A 17,462-nucleotide genomic window follows, 5' to 3' on the forward strand; every position below is an offset into this window, starting at 1 on the left:
TGATAATGATCAAAATAGTAACTTTAAGAAAAAAAAAAAAGCCCTAGAAATACAGCATGCCTAGGGAACTGTGCAAGTTTTCTGATGAAGACTAGAATTACACTGAATTCACCTAATCTAAAATTCAAATAATTAAAAGTTAGTATTCATGCTGAAGTTAAAATCAACTTAGTAATCATTGATATTAAATATATCTGCATTGTTTCACAGTAGCCTAATTGTTTTAATAGGGTCCATTGCTTTTGGCCAAGTATTGTTTCTCAGTATAAGAAAAGTACAAAAGAGTTGATCAGATCCTAAAGTCTCAAGTCTACACTTGGAACATTACGTTGTTTGTAGCCTTTTTTGATTTAATGAAAGCAATTCACACTACTGACTTTGGAAACTGCTTTCAAAGTCTGCAGATTCAGTTTTCATAAGGTTACTTGTGATTGGAAAATGTGTATTCAACTATTCGGAAACATCCAGGAGGCTTATAATAAAACTAATAGCCAATTTTAGCTATTACATTTTCAATATTTTCACCTTATATCTTTGGCTGTAAGGGCTTTTTGTAATGAATATGTATGAATTTTCATTATCTCGACTTGATGTTCTTACTGCCTGTGAATTTCTTCAGTACAGAATTAGATGACCAGTGGCATCCTTTTTTTCCTTATAAGATATGCACAGTTTTCCCATTGCTAAAAACTGTCTGGATAGGCCTGGTCAAAATGGGGAAGGGTTGTTTCTAATCTGTAGATTACTGAGTTTATTACTTGTAGCTTCAGAAATAGCGTTGTGTGGCTTTTGACGAGTAACTTATTTAAACAAACAAACAGAAGGCTGGTATGAGAAGGCTATACAAAATACCAATTCCAATTAAGATTTAATTTTACTTGGAACTCTAGAGTACACAAGTGTGCTAAGTGTACTTAGGTTTTTTTGAGGAGTTTGGTGAATGCCTGTCTTACAGAACCAGTGTTAAGTGATTGCTCAGGTCAGCAGCTGCTGAAGAAGCATGAAACAAGGTAGTGGCTTGTGTTCTTGCATAAGTGAAGATTAATGACATCCACAGCCCAGATTCCTAACTTAAATGTGTGAAGCTACCTATCTGAATACTCACTACAGGGCTTTCTGTCTAGGGAAAACAGATCTGTTAAGGATTAAAACCTCTAATACAGCAGATGTTTTGCTTACTGGTAATTGGAAAATTTGCAAATAAGCCATTTTCTGAATGTTTTGTCTGTCTTCCCCATGCAGGTCGTGAGTCCCACCATCAGCTCCCCGGTGTGCCAGGAACAGCTGATTGAGGCAGGGAAACTGGTGGACCGTTCAGTGGAGAACTGCGTGAGGGCCTGCCAGGCTGCCACAGATGATACTGAGTTACTGAAGCAGGTTGGTGCAGCTGCCAGCATTGTCAGCCAAGCCCTGAATGACCTCTTGCAGCATGTCCGCCAGTTTGCAAGCAGGGGAGAACCTATTGGTCGCTATGATCAGGCCACAGATACCATCATGTGTGTCACGGAGAGTATTTTCAGTTCAATGGGGGATGCTGGTAAGTCTCTTTAATGGATAATAGCTTTTCATGATTTGGAGACTTGCACATTTCAAATGAATAAAGTTTAAAAGCTCTGTAGGGTACTCTGCTAGCACGCTCATGGTCACTCAACCCATAATGTTAAATCAGTGAAATGTACATAGCTGCATGCTAGATAGAATGAATATTCTATGAAAACAATGAATACCATGCTAAAGGATCACTGTAGTATTCAGTGTTTTCCTTTTACTGTTTCACTTCACAAAATTGTGCAGTAAGTCCTCATCTCTGAATAGGAGGACAGGTACCTAAGTGAACACTTGCCAATGATGGATTTCTTTGTGCTTAGATTTTGTTGTAGGTTTTAAAAATTATTTTGCTGCTTGTGACGTTTCTAAAACGTGCAAATTCTAGAACCAGGCAGACTTGAGATACCTAATATTGTGAAATGACCCAATGTGAACTTTCAGAAACAAAATAAACCAAAACCCCACAGGAAATTAAATAGAGTAGTGATATTTCAGTGGTTAAAAATGGGATGAATTATCAACGGTGTGAAGAGGCAGTGTCTATTTGATAACAAGACAATTCATATAGACTTTTAAAATGGCACCAATTTTAAAAAGTGGTTGTGGTACCTCTTGGGGATTGTATGGTTTTGATCTCCTCCCTCTTTTGTGTTATCTGAACACAAGGACAGGAAATTAAATATATCACTGTCACAGCTGTATTCACAGTACAGCCAGTATGAACCAACTAATCTTTTCTTGTAGATTCAGATTCTTACAGATATTTATTTTTTCAAAGAACTGTCATTTCAGCTGTGCGGTGCTCTTCTACAGGAACTTGTGTGGGGAAGTAATATGAATTCTTGGGGGTATGTTGGCCCTAAAAGCAGCTTCTCTGAGAAATGAATGATCAAGATTTTTACAAGACATACAGGAACATTGTTTGCTAAACCCTTCTAAATCTTCCAGTTGAAAGCTGCCAAAAAAAAAAAAAAAAAGCTAATACTCTGCTATTCAAAGGGGTTTAATTAGTGTGTATGTGTGTGTGTGTATATATATGCAATAAAGTATATTAAGTCTTATGTTCAACTGTCAATTATAAATCATTTGGCTTCTGTACAGAAGGATTTAGTAAAAGATAATCTTGTATGACATTTATTTTCCATTTATTATTGTCATCCAAGACTTTGTGAAGCTACTGTGCTATGAACTACTTATATATCCTTGTCAAATAAAATGAGTACTTCAGCAAATGTGACTATTTTTATCTTGCTGACTTTTTAAATCAAAGCTGAAATGTAAAGATGGGGACAGTAAAAACATAATTGTATATCATAGGTGAAATGGTACGGCAGGCCAGGGTACTGGCTCAAGCTACCTCAGATCTTGTCAATGCTATGAGGTCGGATGCTGAAGCAGAAATTGATATGGACAACTCAAAGAAGCTCCTAGCTGCTGCAAAGCTCCTGGCAGATTCTACAGCCCGCATGGTTGAAGCTGCAAAGGTACTGGGTAATTGAAGTAACTGTCAGCTTAAAACTGTGTAGTTATACGTGAAGTAGAGATAGTATGTGGTATATTATAGATTAGATTCGGCTGACAGTAGACAGTTTTTCTTATCCTGTAAGTGTTTTCAATGTAATGGGTTAGTCTGCTCTGCCTCTGTTTCTTTTGCGAACAGTTTCCTACGGTTGGGGAATGTTTGGTGTATTGTATACCATGTACACCTCCCCACCTTCCTGCTCCATGTTTGTTCTCACAAGAGGCAAATATCTGAACTTCTCTTTCCTTTCTGTGCTGGAAAACTATTTAAATCCACTAAGTTAGGCCTAGATTCTTTGAGTTGAGTCCCAGATCCTTTACTCGAAAAGACTTTTATAGATCAGGGCCAGCAATTGTCCTAGGCCTCTAAAAGACCCATGTCCCTGGCTACAAGCATATCCTTGACTTTCCAGTACTTTCTCAGCCTTCTCAGACTTCAAATGGAGAAAACGCACTGTGTTAAATCTCAGGGTTTGGACTACAGTTACTGAAATGCATATTAAATTAGGAATTTTGAAATGTGTTTTTTTTTCAAAACCAACATTCATATAATCAAAGTATATTTCCACAGATCACAACAGAAGCATTTAACAAAACAATTTCTTCTCCAGCTGAACTAGTATGTAAAGCAAAAAATTGTATACAAATAAATCTATCCTGAAAGCACTTAACAATCAGTAAGAACAGAAATGATCTTGCACTAGCATTGTTTTCTGCATATGCTTTTAATGGTTTAATATTTTTCTAGTAGTCAAATGTTCTTCTAACTTTGGCTAAGGTAATATATAGAAAATACAGGCTGATGTAGCATACTGTCTGTAACTAAAGGTTTAATATTCATCTACATTCTCTCCAGGAACAGCTTCTGAGGCTGACGGTTTTTGCTCTGAAATTTTGTGCAGGGAGCTGCAGCCAATCCTGAAAATGAGGATCAACAACAGCGTCTGCGAGAAGCAGCAGAGGGGTTGCGTGTCGCCACAAATGCTGCTGCACAGAATGCCATCAAGAAGAAAATCGTCAACAGATTAGAGGTTGGAACCAGATACTGTTTAATTTTCAGTTTACTATATTTTGATAAATCTCTAGCTGAAACAATTAGAAATGCATGCTTCAGGAGAAGTTCTAAGTGCTGTAAGATCAGTTCCAGAGTATAGGGCTTGAAATTTATGATGGTAGCATAGAATACCATAGTTGTCAGATACAGGAAATTTAAATAACTTTTATCACTGATGTAGTCAACTGGTGCAAGCATTTGATTCAGAAGGCATTGAACTAAAGGTTCACTGTGCACTAAAGGTGAAATTTAGCTGAAGTTTGTCTTGCAGGCAGGGCTTGATCTTCCTGTTTTCAGCTAGAATGTAGAAAGAGTAAAGAAAAAACAAAACAAAACAAACAAAAAAAAAACAACCACCCATCACTAATCTCTGGTTTCCAAACGTTATTTTTGGTAATCTGAAAATGTTTCAGGTACAATTAGATTAGACAAACAAGAAGACCTTAGTCAATAACCATATTCCAGAAGTTAACTTAAGCTCCTCTATCTGTATAGAACAAAAATTAGGTGTATTTTAGGAAATGAATCATGCCTCAGTTTTCTAACTGAATGCAGGAAAACTTTATAGAAAAATCATTTTTTTTATATTGCTCTGAGAATACATAATGCCTTAAAGGAATGAAGTGTGTAATGATGAGGATGAACTTTATGCTTGGTTATGTTTAGTGGGCCAGTTAAAGAAGAGCATTGGACAACATTTTGGAATGTCTTGGATAAATTGTTGAATTTTTAATTTTGCGAGAGGGAGAGTAATAAAATAAATAATAGAAGTCCTAAGTATTTGAAGAAGACCACCTCAGTGCATCTAGACTCATTAATACCAGAACAATTTGTACCTCTGCATCAGTTTAGTGTCTTCACTTCTGCCGAAGAGCCATCTCAGTAGAAGAAAGCATGGGCTCCCTTCAGTCTTTGGTCAGAGATGTTAATGTAGCCATATTCTATCTACTTTGCTTGTTTTCTGTGGGTTTCTTTCTAAGCAGCTAACTGATCAGAGCTGTTTTCTATAAGTGAGATCTTTTGGTAATATTGCAGCCTAAGATACAAATGGCAGGAGCTCACAACCACCCTTTCACCCAAGGCAGGAGCTTGTTTTCACCATTTGCTTTTTTGGCAAAATGGATTATACAAGCTGAATGGTTTGGATTGGAAGGGACCTTCAAATCAAATAACAAATCAGGTAAACATCTGTATAACAGTGTTCAGCTCATCTTCATCCTGGGGCCTATTTCCTTTAAGGCAAATCAAATTAATCAAGGGATAGTGTCTTAATCTATCAAAGTTGTTAGCTTCAAAGTTAGAGTATGTATTTCATCCTCTGAATTACTATAATTGTTAAGTGTTTTTATCTATTTCTTTTTCTCCTAAGATTGCAGCTAAACAAGCTGCAGCTGCTGCTACTCAGACTATTGCAGCTTCTCAGAATGCAGCTGTTTCAAATAAGAACACTGCAGCCCACCAGCAACTTGTGCAGAGCTGTAAGGTAAACCTATCACTACCTATTGACAAATAATTCTCAAACTCAGATTTATGGGGAGATGAAGACAGACCTCTCTAGTCATATCATTTTAATCTCAACAGAGACTGAAAAATGAAATATATGTATCTCCACATTCATCAATATGGGTTCGGCAGAACCATCATTCGTTGTTTTTTCCCCTGGTTTATGTGTTCTAATATATGGAGAGCCTTAGAAAGCTGAGCTACGGTAAGTGCAAAGAATTGCTTCCTACAGAACCCCTGAAAACACCTTGCTAGAAAGGATTGCAGGTTTATATACCTCAGCATGTATCCGAGTAATAAACAAGTCACCTTAAGCAAGCGTTTTAAGTGGAAGTTTTGTTGTAAAACAGTCAGCAGTAGTGTGTATGCAGAGCTATGCTGAAAGCACTGTGTTATATGAGTCTGGTTGCTCAAATTTGTACACTGGCAAGAAGTCTTGTCCATCAGTTCAGTGTATGGTTATGCTCTTTGGCAACTGAGTACCTCCATGGTCATAAAAACAGGCTGTTGAATGATGAAAGCAGTGAAATGGTACCGAAGTCTGCTGTGGAATAAAAGTAGCTTTGGAATTTTCCAAAACGAAGGATGGAGTAGCAATAGTGACTTATAGGATAATGCAGTGAAATCTTTATTTAATGTATTGGTTATATAATTAACAACACTGATCATCCTATTCTGTTGTTCAGTCTACAAGCAGCTGGGGCCTTAAATGTCACTCAGAACTAAGGTGTAGACCATAATTTCGGTTTACATGATTCTTAGATTGCAATTTAAGCTGCTAAGACCACAGATTTCAAGGTATGCCTAAAGTCAAGTATGTTTTTATAGTTCCAAGCTAGAATTAAGAGTCCCTGTGGTGAGAAGCTGTTCTGCTTTGTTCTTGAGCTACATTTGACAGCTTAATTTCTAACAAATGTTAGACAGATGTTTCTTCACAATTCTAAAAGAAATTACATTAAAAAAAATAATTAAAAGGATAATAGAAGGCAAAAGTGTATTCTTGCAGAGAGAACAGTTATGCAGGGAATGAGAACCAAACCATGAAAGAAAGCATCTTTTAAAAACCACGTTAATATGCAGCAATTATTTCTTGTTATGGTGGTGTTCCTAAGAAATTTGGGAAATAAATAATGCTGTACATATCAGGGTTGTGTTGTAGACAGCTGCTGTTTTAGTGTGAATAATAATAATAAAAAGCTGATTCGCTGCATACATTACAGTCCATTCTCATTTGATCTTGATGATTTATTAGATAGTAGAGAAGATCAATACCTATTTTTGTACTTTGGGGATTAAAAACAGTATTGCACTGCTGAGGTAAGATTAATGTGAAGTGAAAGAGTTATATGAGCTTGAATTTGGGCAGTCCAAGAATATTGTTTTGACAATCTACACTTCAGAATTCTATAGTTGTAGTATAAACTTAGTATTAGATGTTAAGGAAAAGCAGCATGAGGTACTCAATTTTGCTTTTCTGAAAACAAGACACTCTTTTGAAAATCTGTCACTTATCTCTGCTACTGGCATGTATGCATATAAAGGAAGTCATTCAAAATGCTGTATAAATACCTAATTTTTCACAAGAATCTTGATTGTCTAGTAGGGTCTTTCAACTAATGAGTAGTGGAAATAAACATTTCTAAGTAAAAACAGAATGTCTCTGAGAAATCCGATCATGTATTAATTGAGTTCCATGGACTCCTAAACAAATTCTTTGAAGTCAGAAGAGTATTATACCTGTGAGTTTTACCAGTTGTATTTGAGAGGGACAGGGAAGGGGCTTGTTTTAATGTCAGAGGGTTCATATTTATATGCTGAAAACTTCTCCTTTTGTTTATTATAGAATGTTGCAGACCACATTCCTCAGTTGGTGCAGGGTGTACGAGGAAGTCAAGCTCAGGCAGAAGACCTCAGTGCTCAGCTTGCTCTAATAAATTCCAGCCAAAACTTCCTTCAGGTGAAGTAAATCAATCATTGTAGTAGATTCCATCAGAAGAAAAGGCACTTCTTAATTATGTTTTTGTTTGTGACAAATAAGCAGTAAACTGTTAAAAACAATGTAAAGAAGTTCATTGCAGACTGGGATTTTGCCATGGCTAAGGAGAACTTAGCTCCTCAGGTCAGGTGGCTGAAACATGTTGAACCCGTGGAGAGTGAAAGCTGTCAAAATTTTGGATGTAAGAAACAGGAAAACTGAAATGTATGGAGAAAAAAACATTTGTTGTAGTGGCATTTGCTTTCTTGGAAAGAGTTTAATTGAACAAGGTGATGACAGTTCAGCATCTTTCTAAACGGGGATCTTGAATATACGAGATGTTGTTGTAACCATTTGTAGTGAAGGTAGAGTCACAGTGCTGCAGCAACAATCTTTAGAATTCTTCACGAATAAAAGGGAACATTACGATGATTTTTAGATATTAATCTATAGATGTTATAGATCTTGATTTGGCTTCTGTTCAAAACAAATCTTTAGTCTGCTTCTTCCAAAACATCCAGGGAAAAAAAAAAAAAGGAAAAAAGATAAAATCAAGAGTGTCGATAATGCTATTGGGTTTACTCTTGACAAGAAACAAACTGAAGAAATTAATTGTCTGTGTAATGACACTATCATTAATAAGCTTCAGTTATGCCTTCAATATGAAGTGGAAGCGAACTCTTTCATTAGATGCTGTTAGCATGTTCTTTATGGTCTCATGTAGTAGAAGCATCACATACAGTTCTGTCGCTATTTTGCTGTATGATTCCCTCTGTAGTCATTAAAATAATCTGCCTCCTCTCTGGCTGTATGTGTGTACCAAAGCGGTGGTGTGAATCAGGAAAGCAGCTTAACTGCATTAGCAGGAAACCAACCCTGTGAAGAGTTATAGCGTGTATTAATTTTTTCAGTGTACAGAATTTTGAAAGAATTTAATGTTTGGAAATGCTGAAAGAAATTTCCCATTAATACCATCTGGACCTGATCGTACCACCTAGATGCTGAATAGCTGAACTGCAAATTTAAATAGTTTTAAGCAGTCTGTACAAATACTTTAAGGCCTCTTGGCTTCCATTGTTGCCTACAAAGTGACTGGTGTAGTAGTAAAGAACAAATGTTCTCTGCTGCAGAGGACACTGCAATTTGGAATTATAATCGGGTGTAGCATATGAATAAAAAAGGTTGCAGTCTAGGAGGTTCATGGATAAAGAGCAGGCAAGTGCATGAAGTGGTCATTGCAGAAGATGTAAAAAGCTCATGGTTGTGTGAATGGGGGAACCAGCATGTTCATTAAATCCTAAGTCTTACTTAAAGAAAATGAACTCATAAAATTGTGTTCCTGGTTCTTCTTTGGACAGCCTGGAAGTAAAATGGTGGCATCTGCTAAAGCTGCAGTACCCACTGTGACTGATCAAGCAGCAGCAATGCAGCTAAGTCAGTGCGCGAAGAACCTTGCAACCAGCTTAGCTGAGCTACGAACTGCCTCTCAGAAGGTAGGATAGTAGTTTTAATTAGCTAAAGCAAGATGGCCCAAATGGCCGTCACAGGTTCACTCCTTGGCTGTACTGTCTTCTTCCCCTTCCACCCAAAGGGAATGGTTCATGCTCAGGCAGTGTTTGCTTCAGTGTTGCCTTCATGCATGGTTTGCTCAGAGTCCCATGTGGCTTCTGTGTTGTAATGGACAGGGGAAGAATAACTGACAAGAAAACTGAAAAGCTTGTGCTACTACTGACATAACAGAAACATGGCAGGGAGGTATGCACAGAGTTAGCCTGGAACTGTTCCCTTTAAATATGAGGGGTAGAGGGTGTCTGTGTTTGACACACAGACTTCTAAACTTGATGTTGTTTTGTTTTTTTTTTAAAAAAGTCTTAGTGGAAAGCCTTATCTTCTTGTGAATGCTGAAGCCCCAAATGAGGATTGTAGCAAAAATTACACCTCAAATTGCACCTCAGCAATCGGCAAAATTTTCAGCCAAGTTATTGGTTATTGTGGGCTGCCAGATTAGAGGGTTCAATGTGACTTGAATTATGTTACACTATTGTCAAAGGTGAAGTCCAAACTGCATGAGTTACTTTCTCAGTACCTGGACTACCTAATGTGAAGATGTGTATACACAAGGTAAGTGCATCTCATTCCTGCGGTGGCTCTTACCAGTTTTATTCTATTCACAAGCTAAGAGTATTGCCCAGTAGCTTGGAAGCCATGATGTGTAGATGTCCACAGGGGCTACTGAAGTCATGAGACCAATAGATATTTTGGAGGGATTGTATCTGAAGCATTTACTATTTCTAATAGTGTCTTACAGGTGCTAACAGTGTTACTGATCTGATTTCTGAATAGGCTCATGAAGCATGTGGCCCAATGGAGATCGATTCTGCTTTGAATACAGTCCAGACACTCAAAAATGAACTGCAAGATGCAAAGATGGCAGCTGTGGATGGACAGCTAAAACCTCTCCCAGGAGAAACTGTAATTAATGAAGGGTGTCCTTCATTTATAAACAAACTTGTCTGTTAAAAAAATTAAGTGTTTGAGGCAAAATAAGTCGTGAGGCTTTGGATAATTATCATGCTGGTGGGATATTGAGCTGATTCTCTTAAAAAGATTATATGTTCCTACTATACCAGAGGAATGTTTTTTAGCAGAAGTACTCACAGGACTGTAGGGCCTCCTTCTATATTGAACAAAATATTATTTAGTAGTAGTAATGTTTCGGTCTTTCCAAAAAGATATCTTTGTCCTCTATGAAAAAAAATTGAGAACTCAAAAGTTGGTATTCTTAGAAACAGAAATATTTTATTTGGTAAAAACTCCCTTCTTACCACAGTTTAAGGTAGTGATTTCCATTGCTAATTATTAAATGTTGTAATTCTAATTTTGTTGTTCTTATGACCTAATATGTAAATTTATTTCAACTGGGGCAGGGAAAACATGCTAATAAGGCTTCAGAGAAACTCTGTGTTCAGTTGCTGAGATAAAAGCTTGTTTTTGGTAGGAGAGGAGTTTTCTTAATACTGTTTAAAAGGCAAGTGTGTTTTAGTTAAGTTTAAGTGAAGAATTCTGTCCTTTGCGACTTTTCACAGCTTGAGAAATGTGCTCAGGATCTGGGAAGTACCTCCAAAGCAGTTGGTTCATCAATGGCCCAGTTGCTAACTTGCGCTGCTCAAGGCAATGAGCACTACACAGGTACCATTTTATTCATAACGTCTGTGAGAACTCTGCTTCCCAGATGATGTTTGTTAGAAGGCTCTCTTATCACAGAGTGCTGAAGTCAAGTAATTGTTCGCTTCTTTATTTCTATGCTGACAGTGAATTTTGGCAAGTTAGTAGGAATTGCTAATGTAAATAATGTGCTTCATAAAAGAATAGTGTTCCAATCTGCTCTATGTACATAACCAGATTGAGACATCTGCTGTTTTTGAAAGTGTCACAAACTCTTTCTGGACAGAACTAAAATGTAAAGCAATTCAAAGGCCAGTGCCACTGAAATGTTGCTGTGTCCTTTCACAAGTCTTGAAAGGGTCTTTGGATATGTTTTGAAACACAAGATGCAAACATACTTGGGATGATTTGGTAATGTTTAAAACATTGCATCTCTTACTAGATGTTTCACCATTTCCCATGTAACTATCTTCTCTGGCTCATTAATCACATTTGCATAGTTTGGGGTAAAGCCAACAGGGAATATTGACATGCACATTCTGTGATAGGTTCTTTTTATACATTGCCCCAGTTTTTGTACCTGTGCTTTTAGGGACTGAAGCACTTAATAAGGAGAAAGCTCCTTGCAGGGGGTTGCTGGGGAAGGTTTACATATAAATGATAAAATGTTCCATTCCCTCCTTTATGTAAAAAATGGAAGCTGTTGATGCAAATGCTACAGTAGAATTTTCTTTATATTACTGATAAAATCCGTTACGGCAATTACCACTTCATTAGATATAACTGCATCATGGCTAAGTAACTTACAGTTGCTTTCATTTGAAGCAGATGTAATTGGATTAATAAGGCTTGTGTTTCTATTACATAGTTATGCAGAAGTTAGCACTGGATATCTGGTGAAGGAATACAGGTACTTGCAGCTGATATCTAATAATTGAATCTAGTTCTCTTAACATCAAGCTATAAAAGCTGTTCAGTTGGGAAGTTTTGCAATGAGTTCCTTTTCAGAGCTCATGTTGCTATTTTCTATCATGGTATTTTGTTATGCAAGATTTTTTTTGCTTGAGCAAGTGCTGAGTGTTTGCAGGTATTATGGCATATTCTGCTGTTCTCAGTGATGAAAGGTCTTTACAGCTTATCTTCACTAATTAATCATTCCCCCTTGTCTGAAGCTGCAATAGTAAGTTTCTTTTCACTACGTATTTAAAAGCAATTTCATGACATGTTCTCTGACTTTATTTTTATCTGCTTGTACTCACAGTGGGGTTAAGTTATATCAAGTTACCTCATCCTTAGTGTTTTCTTTTTATTTAATTTTTAACTGCTTGAACTTAAGCTATTTCTCTGTTGATTCTATAAAACCCCAAAGCCACATTTTCAGAAATGACAGATGCTCTGGCTTTGAAGTCATATACACAGTTCTTGCAGACAATCGTTTTCCCCCTTTGAAGTCATGTACACAGTTCTTGGAGACAATCACTTTTCCCCTGCGGTTTTTATCTTACTTCCAATTTTTAGCTTTCCTTCTTTACCCCTGCTTCACTGAGATATAGTCATTGATCTATAGCTGCTCTGGAATGTCCTCTTTGGCGTATAAGATTTACTTTATGGCTTCACTACAGGCATTTCTCTTGGCAAATGATGCTGTGTATTTCAAATGTAGTCATGTTTGAAGGTTATCTTTTAAACTGCATTTGAAATGTTGTGTTGCAATGTGATCATAACCTGCAAATTCAGCTGTCATAAAATACAAAAATTATCTTTAAGAGTGCTAATAGATTCCTTGTTGAAATCTGAGCATAGGAGTTGCTGCAAGAGAAACTGCTCAGGCTTTGAAGACTTTGGCTCAGGCAGCACGAGGGGTTGCAGCATCAACTACTGACCCTGTAGCGGCGCATGCGATGTTGGATTCAGCAAGGGATGTCATGGAAGGCTCTGCTATGCTTATCCAGGAGGCAAAGCAGGCCCTGGCTGCACCGGGGGATGCGGACAGTCAGCAGAGATTAGCCCAGGTAAGTTGCGGCGATGTGAATTATGGAAAACCCACTGAAATTGCATAGAACACAGCCCTAAACAGTAAAAGAATACAACAAATCAGGCCTCAAGAAATGTCAGAGAGCTGCCTATTACTGCCAGTAGCTCTCAAATTGTAACATTATGCTTGTGTCAAAGAATGTAGATGGCACTTAGTGCATTTTAATAATCTTTCAGAGAAATCAACTTATGCAAAGATGAAATTAGGTGCTTTTACCCACAAAAGAGTGGGTTGCTTGATTGCAATATGAAACACCTGTTAAACTCATTGCCAAAAGAAGGCTTAGTACTCATGTTATCTTCAAAATGTGCTCACACTTTTTTCTACATGAGTAGCACAACTGCTTTTGAAGATTGTAAGGAGTAATAGGTTCTTTAACTGGTTTGAAGAGATCTTTATTTGGCCTGTATTTCAAATAATTTCTTAGGAGGTGAGATTTGATTTAAATAAGTATCTGGACTTTATCTGAAATAAGTGGTACGCAAAGGATTTTTCTGTTTAGTATATAGTTAACTTCTGGTGCATTTCCATAGCTAGGGTGGTACAGCCTTTATCCCAAGCTTCAAATATGGCTTTGTTGGAGTCAGAATTGTAAAAATTGCTGGCTCTAGATTGTTCCTCCTGTTTGTTAGTTAAATGATTGCTTAAGTCCTTCTCAGTGTCTGTGTGTTTACTTCTGTGTTGTAGGTGGCAAAAGCAGTGTCTCATTCGCTGAATAACTGTGTGAATTGTCTACCTGGACAAAAGGATGTCGATGTGGCTTTAAAGAGTATTGGAGAGTCTAGCAAGAAGCTCCTTGTTGATTTGGTGAGATGTCTTTTACCATACAAATAAATTCAGAGAATTGAAGAGCTGATCTGGGTTTTCCACATATCAAATTATGTAGCAAGTGTGCCTGAAGTATACTTCAAGTATGTTTTATTTGTTTTGCAGGTTTAAGAAATTAATTACTTGGCTAAAATGCTGTTCTTCTAGTTCATGGGAAAGTTGAAATGTACCTAGGGCTTATGAAAGCAGTATTAAAATTGCTGTCTTGCATCACCATTACGGTTTTGTTTTGTTTTTGAGAATGCTAACTGTGACTTCACAAATTGAATATGAAAATGAGAATTATAAATTATAATTCATCTCCCACCTAGGTGACCAATTCAGTTGAAGGAGAAAGGTCCTTTAAAAAGTTTTAGTGCATCTACAACCGTTAAGTGTGAAGAGATGAATTGTTATATTTATCTGCATCCATGTCAGGGAGGGGTGGAGGGGGGACAAAAAAAACAACTGTGAGCACTGCTAACTTGCTGGAAGGTTGCATGACTTGAACAACTCTGTCTCATCTACTGGTGATCCTGCTACCCTGTGAATGAAGGAGGGGTTATATTTTAATATTACTGCAATGCTGCTTGGTTGAATCAGGTCAGGACTAAATTTAGTCATTGAAGAACTGCCGATACTTGTAGGTTGTTCTGGAAGGCTTGTTTGTGGAAGTGAACAATGACTTGGAGAATAAATTTCTCCCACTTTCTCCACTGAGTTCATCATTTTGAGTTTCATAGTTGGACCATAAAATAGCTGTTATCTTCTCTGTCCCTAGAAAGGCTTGCTTGATTGTCTGTCCATTGAAAGAAACAGCAAGACAAAGCTTGCTGTGTAGATTTCTGCTTGATAACTATCCCATAGTTGGACTATTCTGCTTTTTAGGACTGATTAACTAGCAGTTCAGATGCAGTACTCCATTTTAGCTTGTATGTGGGGCCTACTGCTGTCTTGAATTTAGTGTTCTTGAATTGTGTTGAACTCTATCGTCACAAAGGGTTGGTGTGATATGGTAGACAACAAAATAGTTATTGGTCTCTTACAGCTACCTCCAAGTTCAAAGTCATTTCAAGAAGCTCAGAGCGAACTGAACCAGGCAGCAGCAGATCTGAACCAGTCAGCAGGAGAAGTTGTCCATGCTACACGGGGCCAAAGTGGGGAACTGGCTGCAGCATCTGGAAAATTCAGTGATGATTTTGATGAATTTCTTGATGCTGGGATTGAAATGGCTGGCCAAGCCCAAGTAAGCGTGTGTGCTTTTTTTTTTTATCTTGCTAACTGAGACCAAGGTTGATTTGGGAATACAGTATAATTTACTAGTGTAAGTGTATCCAAATATAACAGGGGATGTATGTTATGAAGCAGTCATCTGGAGTGAAGTGAGCTTAGCATTTGTGTCTTCGTTTTTGTGGCCAGTCAGAAATGTGATTTCATGCTCTTCTGTCTGGTTTGGGCTGTTAGCTAACTAATTTATAAGCTGTATATTTGAAAGTACAAAGGCCTACTGAACCTCTCACAGGTTATGGCAAGAGTTGCTTCTATTTCAGTAGCACTTGCAAATCTGTTTGGTGATTTACAATCTGGCCTAGATCTATTCTGACTAACTAAGTAACATTCAGGAGCGTTGTCACATTACCTAGTTTATTCCTAGTATTCTGGGTGCTCATTTCAAGTTGGAGCTATCTCATTCGTTATCTTACTGGGTTTAGGTGTACGTATTTAAGGAAGTTGGTCCATTAGAGATAATTTAACATAGCAAATGCCAGCATATAAAGAAGGGTCACATACCAGGTGAGCTAGGAGGATGGAGAAAAAAGAATTTTTGGACTGTATTGTCTTAGTAAAAGGAGCTTTTAAACCTAAGAATTCCTGCCAGAAGAAATAGGAAGGAAATCTAAGGAGTACAGTAGTCCTTCAAAGTCACTTATGAAGTGTCTCTATAAAGCAAATGCTTTGTAGATAATGCAGAACAGAGAGATCAGGCAATAACTGTTGATTATTCTTGATTAAACTTTAATCATTCAGATTCAGATCCATGAAGTGAAGTAGGCACCAAATATCAGCTGATTCTCTGAAATTAAATAGGAGTTCGATATTTATCTCTTCAGCCATGGGCCTCATTAACTTGTAAAACGTTTTATTTGTATAAAACTATCTGAATAAAACAGTTGAGTGCAGGCAAGGGTAGGAATTATATGAGCTGGTGCAAACAGTTACTTGAAAGGAGAATTCCAGGTGCTGATGACCTTGTGGACTGTGAAGATTTGCTTCTCCTGCTGTCATAGTGAATTAAAACCACCTTAGCTAATACTGGCTCATCTTTCAGTAGAGAATACCTTTTGTCTGTGTCTAGTTATTTGGCCTGAAGAGAAGCAATATCAGATGTTTCGGATGCTTTGCAAATGGGCAGGAGAGGGTAGGGAGGAGAGCAGAATGTAAATACAGATTAAAAGCTATTCACATCATTTAAGTAATATACAACCTCTAAATTTAAAACCCTAAACAGACCATTAGAAAGAACAAATTAACTTCTACTGATAACTGAAAGAAGAATATTGTTCTACCTGTTTGCAGTGCTTCCCTGTAATTGTGCACACATGAAGGTTATCCTTTTCAAGCAATGGCTTAAAGTTAGTGAAGAATAGTAAGTGTTCTGACTTGGATGTTCTAAAGTAAGATTATAAAAATTTATTTTCTTGAGGCAGAGGACTTTCTGGAGATATCTTTGTGGGAGTAATCCCAGTTAAATGCAAGAGAGCTTGTGGGTTATGCAGGATGATAGAATAGACAGTACACACTGATGGAGTAATGCGGATCAGTTGTGCCAGGCAGAGATGTATGAGAATCTTGACAATGAAAGCATTGTTCAACAAGTAGTAAAGTTTCTCCCTTGCTTGTTTATGAATACTGCTATTGTTAGAAATAAAGCTATTTGTTATATGGGTTTGTTGTTTGGTTATGTGAATAGAGCTAGAGGCACCTGTCTGGGTGAACAGAGGCTTTGGTCCACGTCCTCCTTTGGACAGAATTCCCTTGCATGTCAGTGGTTTCAGGTGGATAACAGACTATGTTTCCAGATGCTGCTTTAGCACACACTTTATTGCAAACTAGGCGCTTAATGTTATGTGGGTATGGTCTTTCAGACTAAAGAAGATCAGATTCAAGTAATAGGTAACCTCAAGAGCATCTCTATGGCTTCAAGCAAACTGTTACTGGCTGCCAAGTCTCTGTCTGTTGATCCCGGAGCTCCTAATGCCAAAAATCTCTTAGCAGCAGCAGCAAGGTAAGGATGTATTGCTTGTTTTGTTTTACTTAAGTCGTCTGCTTTCCTCAGCACTACTTAAAATGTGCTTAGGTATTCTTACTGATACAGTTAACTGAGTGGTTGGAACCTACAGTTCTATTAAATGAATGTAGGTCCCAGGCAAATTGCTTATTTCAGAGTAGTCCTTTATCTGACATAACTTGTTACCCTTGGTTGAAATATGAACTACTAGCTGAAGAATTGGCCTGTTTTTTGAAAGGGACTAGTGTGCTTTACCTGCTTCTCTTTCCATCTATGTTCTGACAAGTTGCTAGGTAATAGTAAGTCTCAATCCTTAACAAAGACAAGAAATTGAATAATGTCCTTATATAGGCTGTTTGTAAAAATCGTGTTGTGGCTACCTATCAACAACAGCATGTATGATCAAGAAGACTTTAAAGGGTTACCTGATAGGGTATGCTTATTTGATGGAAGATACTCTCTTACTTCAAGGATTTTTAACCATGCCCTGAATTTCATTGTTTGGACTCTGTTTCTCAGCCTCAGTGCTCAGTGTTTATTTGAAAACTGCACACCTTTTGGTGTT

General features: G+C 37.5%; 1 protein-coding gene across 1 annotated transcript in view; it reads left to right on the top strand.

Annotated features, from left to right (window-relative positions):
- TLN2 (talin 2) overlaps window positions 1-17,462 on the top strand; it is a 178,082-nt gene that overhangs the window by 97,935 nt on the left and 62,685 nt on the right. The window contains exons 21-32 of the mRNA XM_040569529.1: window positions 1,243-1,537; window positions 2,866-3,032; window positions 3,972-4,100; window positions 5,493-5,606; window positions 7,470-7,583; window positions 8,960-9,094; window positions 9,945-10,073; window positions 10,688-10,790; window positions 12,570-12,778; window positions 13,489-13,608; window positions 14,657-14,854; window positions 16,755-16,894. Coding sequence (XP_040425463.1) covers window positions 1,243-1,537; window positions 2,866-3,032; window positions 3,972-4,100; window positions 5,493-5,606; window positions 7,470-7,583; window positions 8,960-9,094; window positions 9,945-10,073; window positions 10,688-10,790; window positions 12,570-12,778; window positions 13,489-13,608; window positions 14,657-14,854; window positions 16,755-16,894 — 1,853 coding nt within the window. The remainder of the gene's footprint in view (window positions 1-1,242; window positions 1,538-2,865; window positions 3,033-3,971; window positions 4,101-5,492; window positions 5,607-7,469; window positions 7,584-8,959; window positions 9,095-9,944; window positions 10,074-10,687; window positions 10,791-12,569; window positions 12,779-13,488; window positions 13,609-14,656; window positions 14,855-16,754; window positions 16,895-17,462) is intronic.

This window comes from Cygnus olor, chromosome 11 (genome assembly GCF_009769625.2).
Source record: "Cygnus olor isolate bCygOlo1 chromosome 11, bCygOlo1.pri.v2, whole genome shotgun sequence".
Classification (NCBI taxonomy): Eukaryota; Metazoa; Chordata; class Aves; order Anseriformes; family Anatidae; genus Cygnus; species Cygnus olor.